Source organism: Crocuta crocuta, unplaced genomic scaffold (genome assembly GCF_008692635.1).
Source record: "Crocuta crocuta isolate KB4526 unplaced genomic scaffold, BGI_CrCroc_1.0 scaffold102, whole genome shotgun sequence".
NCBI lineage: Eukaryota > Metazoa > Chordata > Mammalia > Carnivora > Hyaenidae > Crocuta > Crocuta crocuta.
The window spans coordinates 3866359-3881672 of NW_027530019.1; the positions used below are offsets into that span (position 1 = coordinate 3866359).

Consider the following 15314-nt stretch of genomic DNA (forward strand, 5'->3'; position numbering starts at 1 on the left):
CCCAATAATTTCTCTTCAGGGGATTGTCCAGAAAGTGATTAAACATTTGGACAAAGTTGATGTGAAAAAATGTCCATTAAAGTATTTCTGATTATCCTTATTCTATTGTAATAATTAATAGGTTAATATTATTAGTGGCAGTTAATTAACTAAATTTTTTACATATATCCTAACCTTGTTTTTTTTCTTTTTGTATTTTAATTATAAAGTAATTCATGTTTACATTCTTTAAAAAAGTAATACAAAAGTGTCTAAAGTAAACATAGAGGGTCCTTTTCTAACTATTCCACATTCTCCCACCTCCCTTTAGGGCCAGTTACTTTGAACAGTTTGTGTGGAGATGTTGTTATGCCAACTCACACTGCAAATAGTTGAATATTTAAAGATGCCATATATGTAAATAACATTGTGTTTCTTTGGAAGTATTCTACAGCTCACTTTCTGGTTTATTGTTGTGCACCTTTCCTCCTTTCTCTCAGTGATGTTTATTGAGGAAGGAATGATGTTTAGTAAGGAAGGAATTCAACCAAGTGATACATTTATATTCCCTATGAACAGATCTTCTGCCCTAGACCATCTAAGTTTCATTCATAAAAATAGTGATCTTGAAAAAAATTAGAATTCTGTTTTACAGCAGCTACCTATGAAGGGGAAAAAGATCATTGCAGCCAACACAAAGGAGTAGTAAATAACCCCAGCAGGGCAGACTCCAGGGCCTTAATCATATGACATAGACGCTAAATAATGCAGTTGGTTGTAGGAAAATCCACTTTAAAATACCCAAAAAGAGTAAGATAACTTTGGGAGGTGGGGGGGGACAGGGAGGAAGCTTGTGAATTTTTGTTTTACTGTTTAACTTTATTAAAAAGATAAAAGGGGTGGCTCAGTCGGTTAAGTGTCTGCCTTTGGCTCAGGTCATGATCTCACAGATCCTCTGTCTCTCTGCCCCTGCCTGCTTCTCTCTCTCTCTCTCTTAAAAATAAATAAACTTAAAAAAAATTTTTAAGGCTTTTAAAAAAGAAAAAATTAAGAGAAACAAAGTAAGACAACTTTGGTTATACACTTCTCACTTTTGGAGTGTGGCGTCATCATTCTATTAAGTAAAAACATTCAGAATATAAAATAGTACATAGTAATAATAACATGGAGTCTTGTACCAGACTACCTAAGTTTGAACTCTGATTTTGTTCATTATTAGCCACCTGGCCTTAGACAAATTACTTAGCTTCTTGGTGCCTCAGTTTCCTCCAGTGTAAAAAAGAATAATAATCATCCTACTTCAGAGGGTTGTTGTCAGATACACACATTGCCTAGAATAGTGCCTGACGTATCATAAACATGGTGTATTTGCTCCTCTTAGTTATAGGAACTGGGGGTTTCTGTTGGTTTATTTGTTGGTTGGCTGTTATTTTTCAGTTCATTTACTAGATTTCAATTTTTCCAGTTTGAATATTAAAACTCGAGGTGTTGGTTAAATCTGGTTCTTTTAACTCCGGTTTCAAAAAGATTTGATAGCCATCACAAACCTCCGAGGGAAAAAATCTGTTAAATGTGGTCATTTTCCCACTGTACACTAGGTTTTAAAATATGAAGAAAAGGCACATGCTAAAATTTTAGGCAAGATAGTTGCAGAATATTACTAACTGCTGCCAGGAGAGAATCTTTTTTTTTTTTTTTTTTTTTTTTTTGCAACCNTATTCCCATTACTGTGAAAAAGAAAATCTCTCACTGCTTTTGTCCAGCCTTTAAGCTCAAAATTGGCGGTATCTGGGTGGCTCAGTCAGTTAGGCATCTGACTCTTGGTTTCGGCTCAGGTTGTGATCTCATGGTTCATGAGTTCAAGCCCTGCATTGGGCTCTAAGCTGACAGTATCGAGCCTACTTGGAATTCTCTTTCCCTCCCTCTCTGTCTGCTCCTCCTGCACTGCCTCACTCTCCCTTGTTCTCTCTCTTTCTCTCTCTCAAAAAAAATAAACTTTAAAATATACAGCAGTTTCCAATTTTTAAAAAAAGTAGCTAAAGTCAAAATTAATTTAGTTTGAATGTTGACTTTTGTGGGAAACAGTATATTGTAGGCTTTGGAATCATTTCTGGCAAGTCATTTCATCTCTTAAGACTGTCTCCTCATCCATGAGATGAGCTTGGATCTACAGGCAGGTAGGGGAATCTAATCCATAGTGGTGGGTTAGCCCAAGGCTTGGTAGGGCAAGTAGATGACATCAGGTAAGACTAGGCAGAGGCTTTGAAAGTACAACCTGGAGCCTCAGCAAGCCTGGTAAAGCAGAAGAAATCTAGGTCTTTTTGTTTTGGTTTTTTTTTTAATGTTTTTTTTATTTATTTCTGAGAGAGAAAGACAACATGAGCAGGGGAGGGTCAGAGAGGGAGATACAGGATCTGAAACAGTCTCCAGGCTCTGAGCTGGCTGTCAGCACAGAGCCCAACACGGGGCTCCAACCTATGAACCGTGAGATCATGACCTGAGCCAAAGTCAGACGCTTAACCAAGTGAGCCACCCAGGCACCCCATTTGAGGCACTTTTAAACGTTAAATTAGACTAGTATCTTTACAGTCTTTACACATCATTTTTTTTTTTTTTTGGAAGTGTCAAAAGCTTTTGCTACTGTTTGACGTAATCAAATATAAAACAGGTAATATAAAATAAAGCCAGAATCTAAGGTGATGACATCCTTGTTTATGCTGTTAATCATTTAGTTCATTCCAATGCCTGATACTAAAGTGGGTTCAAGATTATTGGTGGTAAAAAGCAGGCCTTTGCCCTGTAGATTTTTTAAATGTCATGGTTAGCCCTGTCAGCCTCTTTATACTTTTTTTCAAAGGGAAATTATACTCCATTTGTTTCTAAAACTTAGAGACTTCATGGAAGTACTTTGGTATTTTTAGAGTCTTTCAGCCCTTTCCATGAATTTCTCTGATCAAAAGAAGTAACATTTCTATAGGACTTCACTAAAATTTTACTGATTTGGAGATCTTAATTGTATATTCTTTTTCTATAATTCAAAGCTACTTAGATTCTTACTGTGAATTTTTTCTTGAATGCTTCAAGAGTTAGAGTGTTCAGTTCCATTTGATTGTACTAAAAGTTTTAAGTTCTAATTAGCTTAGAATAAATAAAGGTGTTTTTTCTCTAGAGGGGAAAATTAAGCAGTGGCATAATTACTTCGGCATAAAGAACAACTAAAAGATATCATCATTTTAGGGGATTTTTTGTTTCTTTCTAATTATAAATCAGTGGAGTTAGAGTTATGCAGCAATCTCCAATGGGCTATTTTACTCTGGATAGGAAATAAGTGTTCAGTTTGTTGATATCCAGTAAACAGTGGGTTTGTCTCTGTTAAATGTCACTCGTGCTTCTAATTATTTTTAGAAGTCACAAGCTGTAACTGACAAGTCCGAATACAGAGATACTTAGAACAGCACTGCTTTAGTATCAACAACTCTCCAGTTACACCACCCCCCCTTTAATGAGAGTTTTATTAGAGTGTTTCTGGAGATTGGCTCAATTATAAATAAGCAGAACTATCAGTAAATGCCAGGCAAGCTGACCCAATTTAAGATTTTTCATCTTTCCAAATTGAGCTTGCTTATTTACAAATATTATGAAGAACTATACCAATTTTGCCAGTTAATTTTATTTATATTAATTTTTGTGTTTTTAAAAACCTGTTTTGGGGTGCATAGGTGGTTCAGTTGGTTAGTCGTCCAACTTGATCTCAGCTCAGGTATTGATTTCAGGGTCATGAGTTCATACCTCACTGGGTGTGAAGCCTACTTAAGAAAAAAAAATTTTTTAATAAAAACCTATTTCAAGGTCGTGCTTTATGTTTCTGTATTGCTTTGCTTTCATTGAAAAGTCGGTAAAGAAAATAAAGAGTATAGATGTTTACTTCTTAATAAGTTGATTTTGAAAGTTTTTTTTTTAATTTAATACATTACATATACAGTTAGGGATTAGATTATAGTGTCACTGAGGTAACTGAGGATTAGGAAAGAAGAGGCGTGTGGTAACTTCAGGAATATAGGCTGTCATTAGGATACAGCTGCCAGGGTGAACGGGTGTTGGGGAAGAAAGAAGGTTTTCCTACCATCGATTCTGCTGAGGCTGCTTCAGTTCTCTCTCCCCACAGCTCCAACCTCTTATCCTTAGAGCTTCTAAATTGCTGGAAGAAAAGGGACCTAAATATGTCTTACATGCTTCTCCTTTCTGTCCCTCATTTGAATTGGGACTAAAATCAACTCTTCAACAATTTCATCTTGTTTCATTTAGTGAAATGTTTGGTAAATGTGTTAACCTTTATCTATTTGGCTTCCCCCCACCTCCCTTGAAGGGCTACGAACATGTAATTATCTTAATGTAGGGGTTATCTTTGGCAAATAAAGGACCTCAAAGCTGTTTTGGCCTTGGGATGACTTGTAGAGTACTGGCATTTTTGGGTTTTATAAGCCATCTCTGTTACTTGAGACAGTTGTCAGTGGAAGCCTCATCTCATGTTGTGTTCTTCTTGTCTGGCAAGTTCAGAGACCCCATTGGGAAATGATTCCAACGGCTGCTTCCTTTTCCAAAAAACTCTACACTTTTAGAATCAGTTTATAAAAATAGGAACATTTATCTTTCTGGCCTTCTAATTCTTGATAAAGAAAAAAATGTGCATCACAATACCGAAAATTAATCACTAATCTAAAAATCTTCGACAATCTTCACAAAGACAGTAGGTACTTTTTATTCTTTTTTAAGCAATTTTATCTGAAGAAGAAAATCAAAATATGTAAGCAGTTTCTTCTTCCTCCGTTCCCAAATATGGAAAGATTTATTTAGGAATATGGATGGGCATAGCTGATGTGATCATTCGAGAAAAGTTTAACTGGTAATTCCTCTAAAGTAATCTATAGCAAATGTATTCTTGATTTTGTTTTCAGATATTCATTTGACCTTTTAAGTACCTTCAGTTTGTTTTTAGTATTTTAGTAGAAATGTTTGTCATATAATGCTTAAATAATTTCATGTTTCATTCTTTTTTTTTAATGTTTTCTTTATTTTTGAGAGAGACACACATAGAGTGAGAACGGGGAGGGGCAGAAAGAGAGGGAGATACAGAATCCCAAGCAGGCTACAGACTCTGAGCTGTCAGCACAGACCCAACCAGGGCCTAATGCAGGGCTCGAACTCATGAACTGTGAGATAATGACCTGAGCCGAAGTCAGGTGCTTAACTGACTGAGCCACCCAGGTACCCCTCAAGTATCATTCTTAAATTATCTTACAGTCAGTTCAAGGCGTCAGCCAGGTTACACTGTCCACAAACCAGCAAGTATTCTCAGAGTGACTTGTGGGGTCATTTTTAGTTTTTTCACCTTTAGGAGTGGAGACTGCCTGGAATAGTGTCCTAGATTAAGCATCAAGAATATCTTCCTTTTGTGGTAGAGTTCCCATTGCCATAAAGGGCAACTCATATTGGGAAATGGAAATAGTAGAAGATCCAAAGAGAGAGTTCATCAGATTGGTTCTGAGTCAAATGATGAGGCTTTCTCTGTCACCCTGATCTTATTCTTTTTTTTTTCTTAAGATTTTTTTTTTAATATTTATTTCTAGGAGAGAGAGAGAGAGAGACAGCGTGAGCAGGGGAGGGTCAGAGAGAGAGGGAGTCACAGACTGAAACAGGCTCCAGGCTCTGAGCTGGCAGTCAGCACAGAGCCCGACGTGGGGCTCGAACCCACGAACCGCGAGATCATGACCCAAGCGAAAGTCGGACACCCAACCGACTAAGCCACCCAGGCGCCCCACCCTGATCTTATTCTTAGACCATGGATATTCAACCACTACCTTGCTCCAAAAGGAGTGCTCAGTCCCAGGGAGTATTTTGTGTCCTTTTTAAAAAGTAGGAACCCTTTTGCCAAATTAGCTAATATTGAGGGCAAGTTGAAAATTTGCATTTCCTAACATGTTTTATTTATGCCTAGGTGATGGGCCACGTGGACTATGCGACAAATGAAGAAAGCCCTGTGGCTGCTGACGAACAGAATGTCCAACAATAATATTGTGTAGACCTGCAATAATGTGTCAAATGATTTTCTACAACTAGAGTTTGACTTTTGAAATTGATTTTTGAATTGACAGTCTGAAAGAAGCTTCAATGATATGCTTGCAAATATATATTTTTAAGAGCTGGTACTGACAATTACATCAAATAATTGAAATACATTTGCTTTTAACTATGTTAAAGTTGTGCCTTCACATTAAATAAAAGCGTATGGTCTGTATAATTTTCAAGATCTATTATACACAGTATATTTTTCTAAAAAACTATCTTGACCCACCCCTGTACTAAAATCTGTTTCTTTCAACTCTTAATAATAGATAAAAGTATTTCTGTCAAAGTGAGTTTATGAACAGATTTTACTGTAAAGAATTACACAAACTTTATGCTCTCTAGAAATAACTGATTAAGATCATGCTAGAAGGCAGTTCAACAATGAAATTTTGGATTTTTTTCACTGCAGAGGTTAGAAAAATAGGATTTGGGAATACATATAAATGCATATTTTTGTAGCATAGGTTTTTTTTTTTAATCCCAATCTTTTTTAAACTTGAAAATCTAAATTACTTCAATCTGCCTATGTATTATATTAAAATATTTTTCCAGATATAAAGAAACATAATATATAGAACTAGTCTACAGTTTTCAGTGGTGTGTTTTTCTTGAAGAGGTAGCTTAAACTTCTACACTGACATTCAATTTCACCATGGTATTTCTTATCTCTGAAATTTGGTTCTGGTTATGTTAAGGCTTGACATTTTGTAAAAAATCTTTTTTAATCGACTTTTATATTAACACATGTGGCTCATTGTGTGAGTATCACATCCCTAACCATCTCCTCTTACCCCTTCAACCACCACCTTTTTCCCCCCAAAATCTCCCTCCTTTCCCCATAGGAAAGCACTGTTAATTTTTTAAATATTTTGTTGGAGGATGGCTTACTAATATATAAAGTGTGCTTCAGAGGAAAGAATTGGAGACAAAAGACAGAAGACCAGGTTAGTCTCAATTTAATGACAATAAAAGAATTTGAGTGAATTGCCTTAGCTTAAAACTCTTGTATCTCAGTTTTCTCATCTGCAAAGTGAATAATTTAGACCAATTAATCACTCTGGTACCTTCCAACTTGAAAAATATCTTTCTCATTCTTTGCTGAATCTCAGATGTGGCTTTGAACATTAACCTGGGAGTCAGAAGTCACAGTATCTTTCTACCGTCTTTTATTTTCTGTAAGAAATTCCCAGGGGTGCCTGGGTGGCTCAGTCAGTCGAGCATCTGACTTCAGCTCAGGTCATGATCTCACGGTTCATGGGTTCAAGCCCCACGTCTGGCTCTGTGCTAACAGCTCAGATTCTGGAGCCTGCTTCAGATTCTGTGTTTTCTTCTCTCTCTGCCCCTCCTCCACTGTGCTCATTCTCTTTCTCAAAAATAAATAAACACTTAAAAAAAGAAATTCCCAAATGATGATTGCAACAATAGGATTTTGCATTTCTCTGTAAGTAATATACAAGATTGTGAACAAGTCTGATCTTTCATTCTAAAACCATTTCAACTGATGAAAAGATAAAGCTAATGCTTTTTAAAAAGGATCAGATGTTTATTTGTGAAGTAAATTTAACAGTTGAAGAATTAGATGCTTTTGTGTAATTAACTTCTGCCGAGTAAACTGTAGGTAGAGCAGCTCCTTTGACAGTCAGCCCCTCTTTCTACTTAGTATACTTATGGGTCCTTTGGTTTATGGCAAAATGACAGGTAAGTATCTGATAAGTTAAGAGTTAATCTTAATTTTGCCTCGGTAATACCAAGTTTGAATTTTTTCCAAAGAATCTAATTTATTTGGCGGACTCTGATAGAACAGATTAAGTGCCATTTTAAAGCTCCAACTATATTTTCATTTATAATATCAATAAGATGTTTGCCAAAAGAGAGCTTTTTTAGTAAAATTATCTCTACTCATCCCAATTTTATGATATTTTAAAGCCTCAACCACATTTTATGAAGAACATTTTACATCTAGATATCTGAAATCTTAGTTCTCTGATACAAATTCTACTTTATCCAACCGTAAGTTATCAAAGATGTAAAACTGTGTTCTAGTTTGCTTTTGAGATCCTATTGATTAAAAATAAGCAACAGAGTGAAATTCCCCAATTTATCCATTCTCAATGTCAACTTTATATTCTAAGAGCCCTTCTAGCAGCCATGCTGAAAATATTTTGAGAAATTGCAGTAAAGAGCAGAAATATTTTATTTTGGAAATCAAAATGAAGGAAGGTTGAGGGAGATGAAAATTGTTCCTTAAAAAGCCATGTGCTTTCTTCCTCTTTCATTTTCCCACCACCTGTAACTTGTAGGGGAAGAGAGTTGGTTTTTTCCCTGAACCTGTCTTTGAAGCAGTGAAATATATTGCAAGAAAAAAAGTAATTTATTACTTTTTAGAAATTCCCTATGAACATTTTGTAGCTTATAAAACAAGGAATTAAATATCTCAAATTGTAGTTTAGGTCATTTTTACTTCAATTGAGGTCAGCAAAGATAAATATGAGGTTAATGGTGGAAGAGGTTTCTTTTCTAATATATTGTTTTCTTCTAGTTTGTAGATTTTCTTAGATTAGCAATACCTTAGTAGAATCTGTGATTTACTTTTGAAGGAAGAGAATTCTGCTGTTGGCATGTATAGGTTTTAGTTTCATGTCTGTGGAGATTTTGGTGAAATGGTACATTTATGGTAAATACAAATGAACTTCCTAGTTTTTCTTTGCTCTTTCAATTTCCGCCATAGGTATAAGCAAAGATTTCTATTTTTGACTTAAAAAAATTGAATTAATTTTATTTAAGCTTGATTTCTAGAATTTCAGCCTCATCTCTGCCAATGAGATTTCCAAACAACAGGGATTGCATTTCAGACCAGTGGAATGCATTAGTTTGAAAGGCTTTGTATTTTCCCATTAATAAGGAAAAAAGTTGAATTTATTCAAGGTGATGCCAAATAACTGTTTTAAAATTTTTATTTTCAGTGCTCTATTTTATCTCAGAGGACAATTCTAAAGGGGGATGGAGACAGTAATATAAATAAAACCAAAATACTGAATATAAATAACTTTTTGCTTCCTGGAAGAAAGATACTCTGTAAATTCCAGTGACCTGAATCAATTACTCAGCCTTTTGGAATTTGAAAGAAATTGTACAGTACTCATGGTTTGGGTTACTAAAATTAGAGTAAACATAGAGTAAACAAAATGATTGACAAAGTAATAAACAGGCCATATTTATAGTGACCATATACATATTTCCTTGTTTGATATTTCCATACTTAAGGACAGCCTTTGTATCTATAAAAATATTCATTGTTGAAAAAAGTATTTTTAAACTAAATTTTTCAAATAGTCCTGCATTATTGTCAATTATGAGGCAAGAAAGAGGAATTAAGTGTAGAATATTTAATTGTCATCATGTTTCTTTGATTAAAATATTGCATAAGAAATATTGTAAATAGCTATTCCTTTGGAATATGGATTTTTTTTTAATATCTAAAGTTTATCTGCTTAGCCTGTACAATTTCCCAGTAGGACAAATCAGTGTAAAGTTTTTGCCTATTTTATATCTTCTGTTGTATTTTGTTCAAATGAGAACCTTTTTAAAAATGCTGTGATTGAATTTTTACTTCTTAGATGATGGTTTGAGTGTGGAATTCTTTTTTAAAAACTTTGATATGTAAGTTGGTGCAAATTAATAGTTTTATAACACTACTGGTCTTTATTTTTTATGGAACAGATTTAGAAGTTAAAATTTTTTCAAGTGTTAATTTAGCAATTCTTTAAAAAATTTCATTCATTATGTGCCAATACTGACAAGAAAAAAATTTTTTATAATGTATTGAATTAATTATGGTGTTCAATAAATTATATTTTAAAATAGAATTTGAATGTGTTTTATTTTTAATGGTGAAAAATAATTGAAAATCAACTAACAGTATACTAGATCATGGTCACATAAAGTATAAATGGTAATAATCATTTATGAAATTGTGTAGTTAGTTAAGTCTGACAAATTATCCATAAAACCTAGATTCCATAAATGTCAGTTATTGGAAATTTGTACTGATACATAATATCCCTTCATAAGTATTTATTGAATTAATTTATGTATAGACTTTATTTTAACCAGGAAATCCTACCTTTTGAAATGAACATTGTTGGCATTTGCAGCTTTGCTATTGTTGTTCTCACAAATTACTAAGATGACTGCTGCCATCGTACTGTTCTCTTAACTCAGATGTGGTTGGCTCAGATATACTTCTCTAGTGAGTTTGTCTTGACCACATGTTGAGGAAGTTCGTTCCTCTCCATGCCCTGCTGCAGAGGAACCTTGTTTCATCCCACATGCCCAAATATCCATGTATCTGGAAAGATGCGTAAGAAACTGGAAAGAGTGGCTGTCTTTATGAAGAGGGCAAGTAAGATGACTAGGGCATAGGGGTTAAGAGGGAGATTTATTTTTCACTATACTCTTAACACCTTTTGCATTTTCTATCATGTGCTTCTATTAAGATTAAAAACAAATCACAAAAGTTTTTTCAATTATTTTCCTCTTAAAGATATTCACACTAACATGGTTAAATAATAAATTATTCATGTTTTCTTTAGGTAATTAGCCTTGTAAACAGTCTAATGTGTATAGGGAGAGTAAAAACAAAATTTAACCAACTGTCAAGTTTTTGTGTTAAAATTAATTTATGTTCTTTAAAAATTTCTGTTTATTAGCTTGAAGTTCATTTTGTTTTGCTTGAAGATAGGAGTAGGACTAAATTTTATATTCAGATCATTTCCATTTCTGTAATCCCATGGAGACCCTAAGAGTCAATCAGTAGTTCTCAACTTTATATTTCTTGTGGCCCCTACATAAATGACCCACAACAAATTAAAAATAAGGCAAAGCCATAAAACCTACATTCCAGGGGCACCTGGGTGGCTCAGTTAAGGTCCCAACTCTTGATTTCGGCTCAGGTCATGATCTCATGGTCATGAAGAGTTGGAGCCTGCTTGGGATTCTCTCTCTGCTGCTCCCCTGCTTGTTCGTTCTCTCTCTCTCTCTCTCAATAAATAAGAGAATAAAGCAAAGGTAAAAATAAATCATCATGAAAAGCGTTAGCAGCAATTGAAAACAATGGCCAATTCTAGGCAACATTAATGATAACAAACTATCTTAGCAAAAAAGTATTGGAAATTTTCAACTGCCTTCATATGAGTTCTCAGAATAGACGCTACTCTTGCAACAATAGCCAAACTTAGCAGAATTCTGGAGAGAGATCTCTGTAAACTGTAGTAAAGCACTGATTGTCACCAGCTGCCTTAGGAGTTCATGGATAAATAGTCCTTAGGCTTAGTTGCAAATTTAAGTCTATGGTTTGGGATGTCATTCTATTAAAAACTTCAATTGAGGTCAGAGGATTTCTTCTCTAGATTAAGTGGGAAAGGTAACAATCAGATTCTAAGTAATGTTTACCTATTAATAGGCTCTGGTAACTATGGAAAACTAATTTTTTTACAAATGAAAAATGCTTCATCCACAAATTTATGTATTTGGAACATTTTTCAATTAAAGCCTCACCAATCATTTCCTATACAAAATCCGCTCCAGCCCTGATCCGTGCAGACAAATAAAATAGACCAATGCAATTGCCAAGCCATCTCCATTCCGTCTTCCAAATGTCTCTCAAAGAATCCTCATATTCACCATCACCACTGCCATGAACTCAATTTAATCCATCCATACTGTGAACAAACTTCATTGGTCTTGCCAATGCTAATTTTGCTATCAATCACCCTTCTACATCATAAGCCAGTGCTCTTCCAAATGGAAATGTGATCATGCAACTCAAGTGCTTTAAAAAAACCTTTAATGGCACCAAATTTGTCTAAGAACACTCTAGATTCCTTACTGTGATTTTTAGAGCTTAACTAGTGTAGTCCCTGTGTCTATCTAGCCTTATCTCCCATCATTTTCTTCTCCATTCCTGCCCTCCTCTTCCTAGGAAACTTCAGTGCACAGTCCCACCTCCCACACACCACCATCCATATAGACCCTTCAAACCTCAATTTAGGGATCACAGTTTGGAATGGAAAGACACGTGTGGAAAGAACAAGTACAGATGATTCCCTTATGGAATTTTATTCTAAAAGAAAAGTGAAATCGGGTCAAGAAGTTAGTTTGGAATCAGGGAGGGGTGATTTGACAGGGGTAGAAATAATAGCATGTTTGAATGTTAGTGGAGATCCAGTAGAAAGGGAAATTTTGATGATGTAGGAAAGAGGTAAGAGAATGAAGTCAATTTATCTCAAATAGGCCAGGGGTGACAGGATCTACTGCCCAAGTGGAAGGGCTTGCATTAGATAGGAACATGGGGTGGGGGATTCCTCTCCAGAAACTGGAGATTAGGTGGTGTGTATGAGTACAGATGCAGGTAGGGAGGTATTTGTAATTGGTGGGAGCATGAGAATTTCTATTCTGAGTGCATTTACATTCTGTAAACAAAGTTCTGATCAGGGTCATCAACTGAGAGTCAGTTTCAGAAAGAGATGTAGAAAGTTTGTCTGTTTTTAAGTTTATTTATTTATTTTGAGGGAGAGTGCATGCAATAGAGTGTGAGCTGGGGAGGGACAGAGAGAGGGGGAGAGAAAATCCTAAGCAGCCTCCTCAGCATGGAGTGCGACCCCCAGGCTCACCACAAACCATGAGATCTTAAAATCAAGAGTCAGATACTTAACCCACTGGACCAACCAAGAGCCCTGAAAGCTTGAAGAGAAAGGAAGAAGTTATCTTTAAAATGTGAGAGAGTGATTGTTATAGGGACAGGACCTCAATGTGCATGCAGTCCCTGGTTCTGCAACAGCATCACTTGAAACTTGTTAAAAATGCAAAATTTTTGTCCCCACTCTACACTTGAAACAGAAAGTGAGGATTGGGCACAGCAATCTGGTTTTTTAACATGTTTTGCAGGTCATCTTTCGCATGCTAAAATGTGAGACCTCATGTATCCGACTCACCCAGAAGCCTTGTTGAACTACAGATTCCTAGGCTGCAGTCCAAGATTTTTTTATTCAGGTCTGAGGTAGGACCCAACCAAAAATGTCCATTTCTAACAAGTTCCCAGGTAATGTTGGTACTGTTGGCCTAGGCACCACGCTTTGTGAACTACTGGTCTGGGAAATACAGTATGATATAGTTGCATCAAGAGCCCATCATGAGTTTTGGGATCTTAAAATTTAAGTGTATAGTCACTTAAATTTTATATTTAACTCCATCCTTGTGTGTTATATATTAGAAATTCTCTTCAGAGGAAAGGTAATCTTTGTTTTTCTGCTCATGTTTAAGAGGAACTAAAAACCCAGTTGGATACTCTGAGCACGTAAGAGGGGCTTATTAAATGAAAGGTACATTGTAGGATGAGCCAGCATTGTCTGGCTCTGCTGCTGGGAAAGCCTGAGGTTAGTACCTTCAAGTGTTTCTCTTGGGATGATCAGATTCCTTAAGAAAAATTTCTTCCAATCTCCTGGAGTCATGTAGTTTGGGAAAGGGTTGACAGCTCAGCATTCTATATGCAAATGATCATTCAAATGACCATTTCCAGTGTGTCACCTATGCATGCCCTCAATTGTGACTGGATCCTTGAGGCAAGAGACCTCCTGTTTTACTCTCTCCAAGGATCAAAACTCCACTCTCTGCCAGAGTCAGGGAGGGACCCTTGCCCAGCTACATGAAGTAGGAGAGGAGATCTGTGGTTCTTCATGAATGACAGGATTAGAAAATAACCCTGTTTTAACCTTAAATTAAATAATTGGTTTAGGCAATGATCATCAGTGTGTGAAACCATTAGATAAAAGGAAGGTTTAAGCTGTCAGCACCTGAAATCACAGATAAATCTCAACATGACTAAAGGTGGGACAAGTGGACATTATAGGCCTTTTAATGCACTATGAAGCACAAAGCGCTGTGAAGTGTTCTTGCAAAAAAAGCTAACCTGGAATCTAATCAAATCTAGAGCATCAACTTCTAACTATGGGAAATATAGAGGATGAAGAAACAGGTTAAATGACACTCAAGGGAGCAGACTTACAAATACAGAATATGCAACATTCTAAAAGATAACTGAATTGATTCTTGTAATAAGCCAATAGCATAGAAGGGAAAAGTGAGGAAGGAAGAGGGGCTGCTGTAAATTAAAAGAAACTTCTGTGACACAATACTCAAATCCCTGTGTAGACTTTGTATCCCAATTCACCAAACCAACTAAACAAGACATTTGTGAACCCACTAGGAAAATTTGGTGATGAACCAGATGAAAGACAATACCAAATAATTGTTTATTTTTTTAGATGTGATAATATCATGAAGTCCATTTTTAAAAACATGTATGTTGAAATATAGAGGAGCAAAATGATATGATATCCATGATGTGCTTTAAGTTAAATCAGCTTTGAGGTACCTGGGTGGCTCAGTTGGTTGAGCGTCCAACTTTGGCTCAGGTCATGATCTCGAAGTTCGTGAGTTCGAGCCCTGCATCAGGCTCACTGCTGTGAGCCTGTCTGCATAGCCTGCTTTGGATTCTCTATCCCCCTCTCTCTTTGCCCCTCCCAACTTGCACTCTCCCAAAATTAAATAAATATTTAAAATTAAAAAAAAGAAGTTAAATCAGCTTCAGCTAAGACAATAAGAAAAAGGAAAAAGATTAAGCAAATGCAGTAAAATCTTGATAATCATTGAAATTGAGTGACAGGCATTTGTTTCTACTCTTATGTATGCATCAACCTTCCCCGCTCCCCCCCCACGTGCATGACATTTTTAATCAAAATATTTCATTTTTCATTTAAGAACTCTGTTTCATGTAGTGTTGTGTGGGAGCAAAATTAGGTGTGTGTTCAATTTCCTTTCACATGCATCTCTCCTCATGTTTTTGCTCTTCAGCTGTACGTTTATAATCACTTAATATTAGGCACCTGTATTATATTTAAATCTTTTTCAAAGCACAGAGTCAATTAATACAATGAATAGCTGGTTTCCTAGTTATTTTAGTTTTACATATTTTAGATTTAGTTAAGGTCTTATCTATACTGTACTCGGCTTTTATGATCTTAAAGTATATTAGGTTAAGATTAGCTATCTTCCTGTTATCCCTTTGAGATTTTCATGAAAGAAGATGAAAATCTCCTAAGAATAGTGAGGCAAGTACATACACACACACACACACACACACACACACACAG

General features: G+C 35.6%; 1 protein-coding gene across 1 annotated transcript in view; it reads left to right on the top strand.

Annotated features, from left to right (window-relative positions):
• The window catches only part of SPPL2A (signal peptide peptidase like 2A), a 54528-nt gene extending 48251 nt beyond the window's left edge, over positions 1-6277 (top strand). Inside the window, exon 16 of the mRNA XM_077764409.1 lies at positions 5975-6277. Coding sequence (XP_077620535.1) covers positions 5975-6049 — 75 coding nt within the window. The 3' untranslated portion in view covers positions 6050-6277. The remainder of the gene's footprint in view (positions 1-5974) is intronic.
• Positions 6278-15314: the final 9037 nt, after the last annotated feature.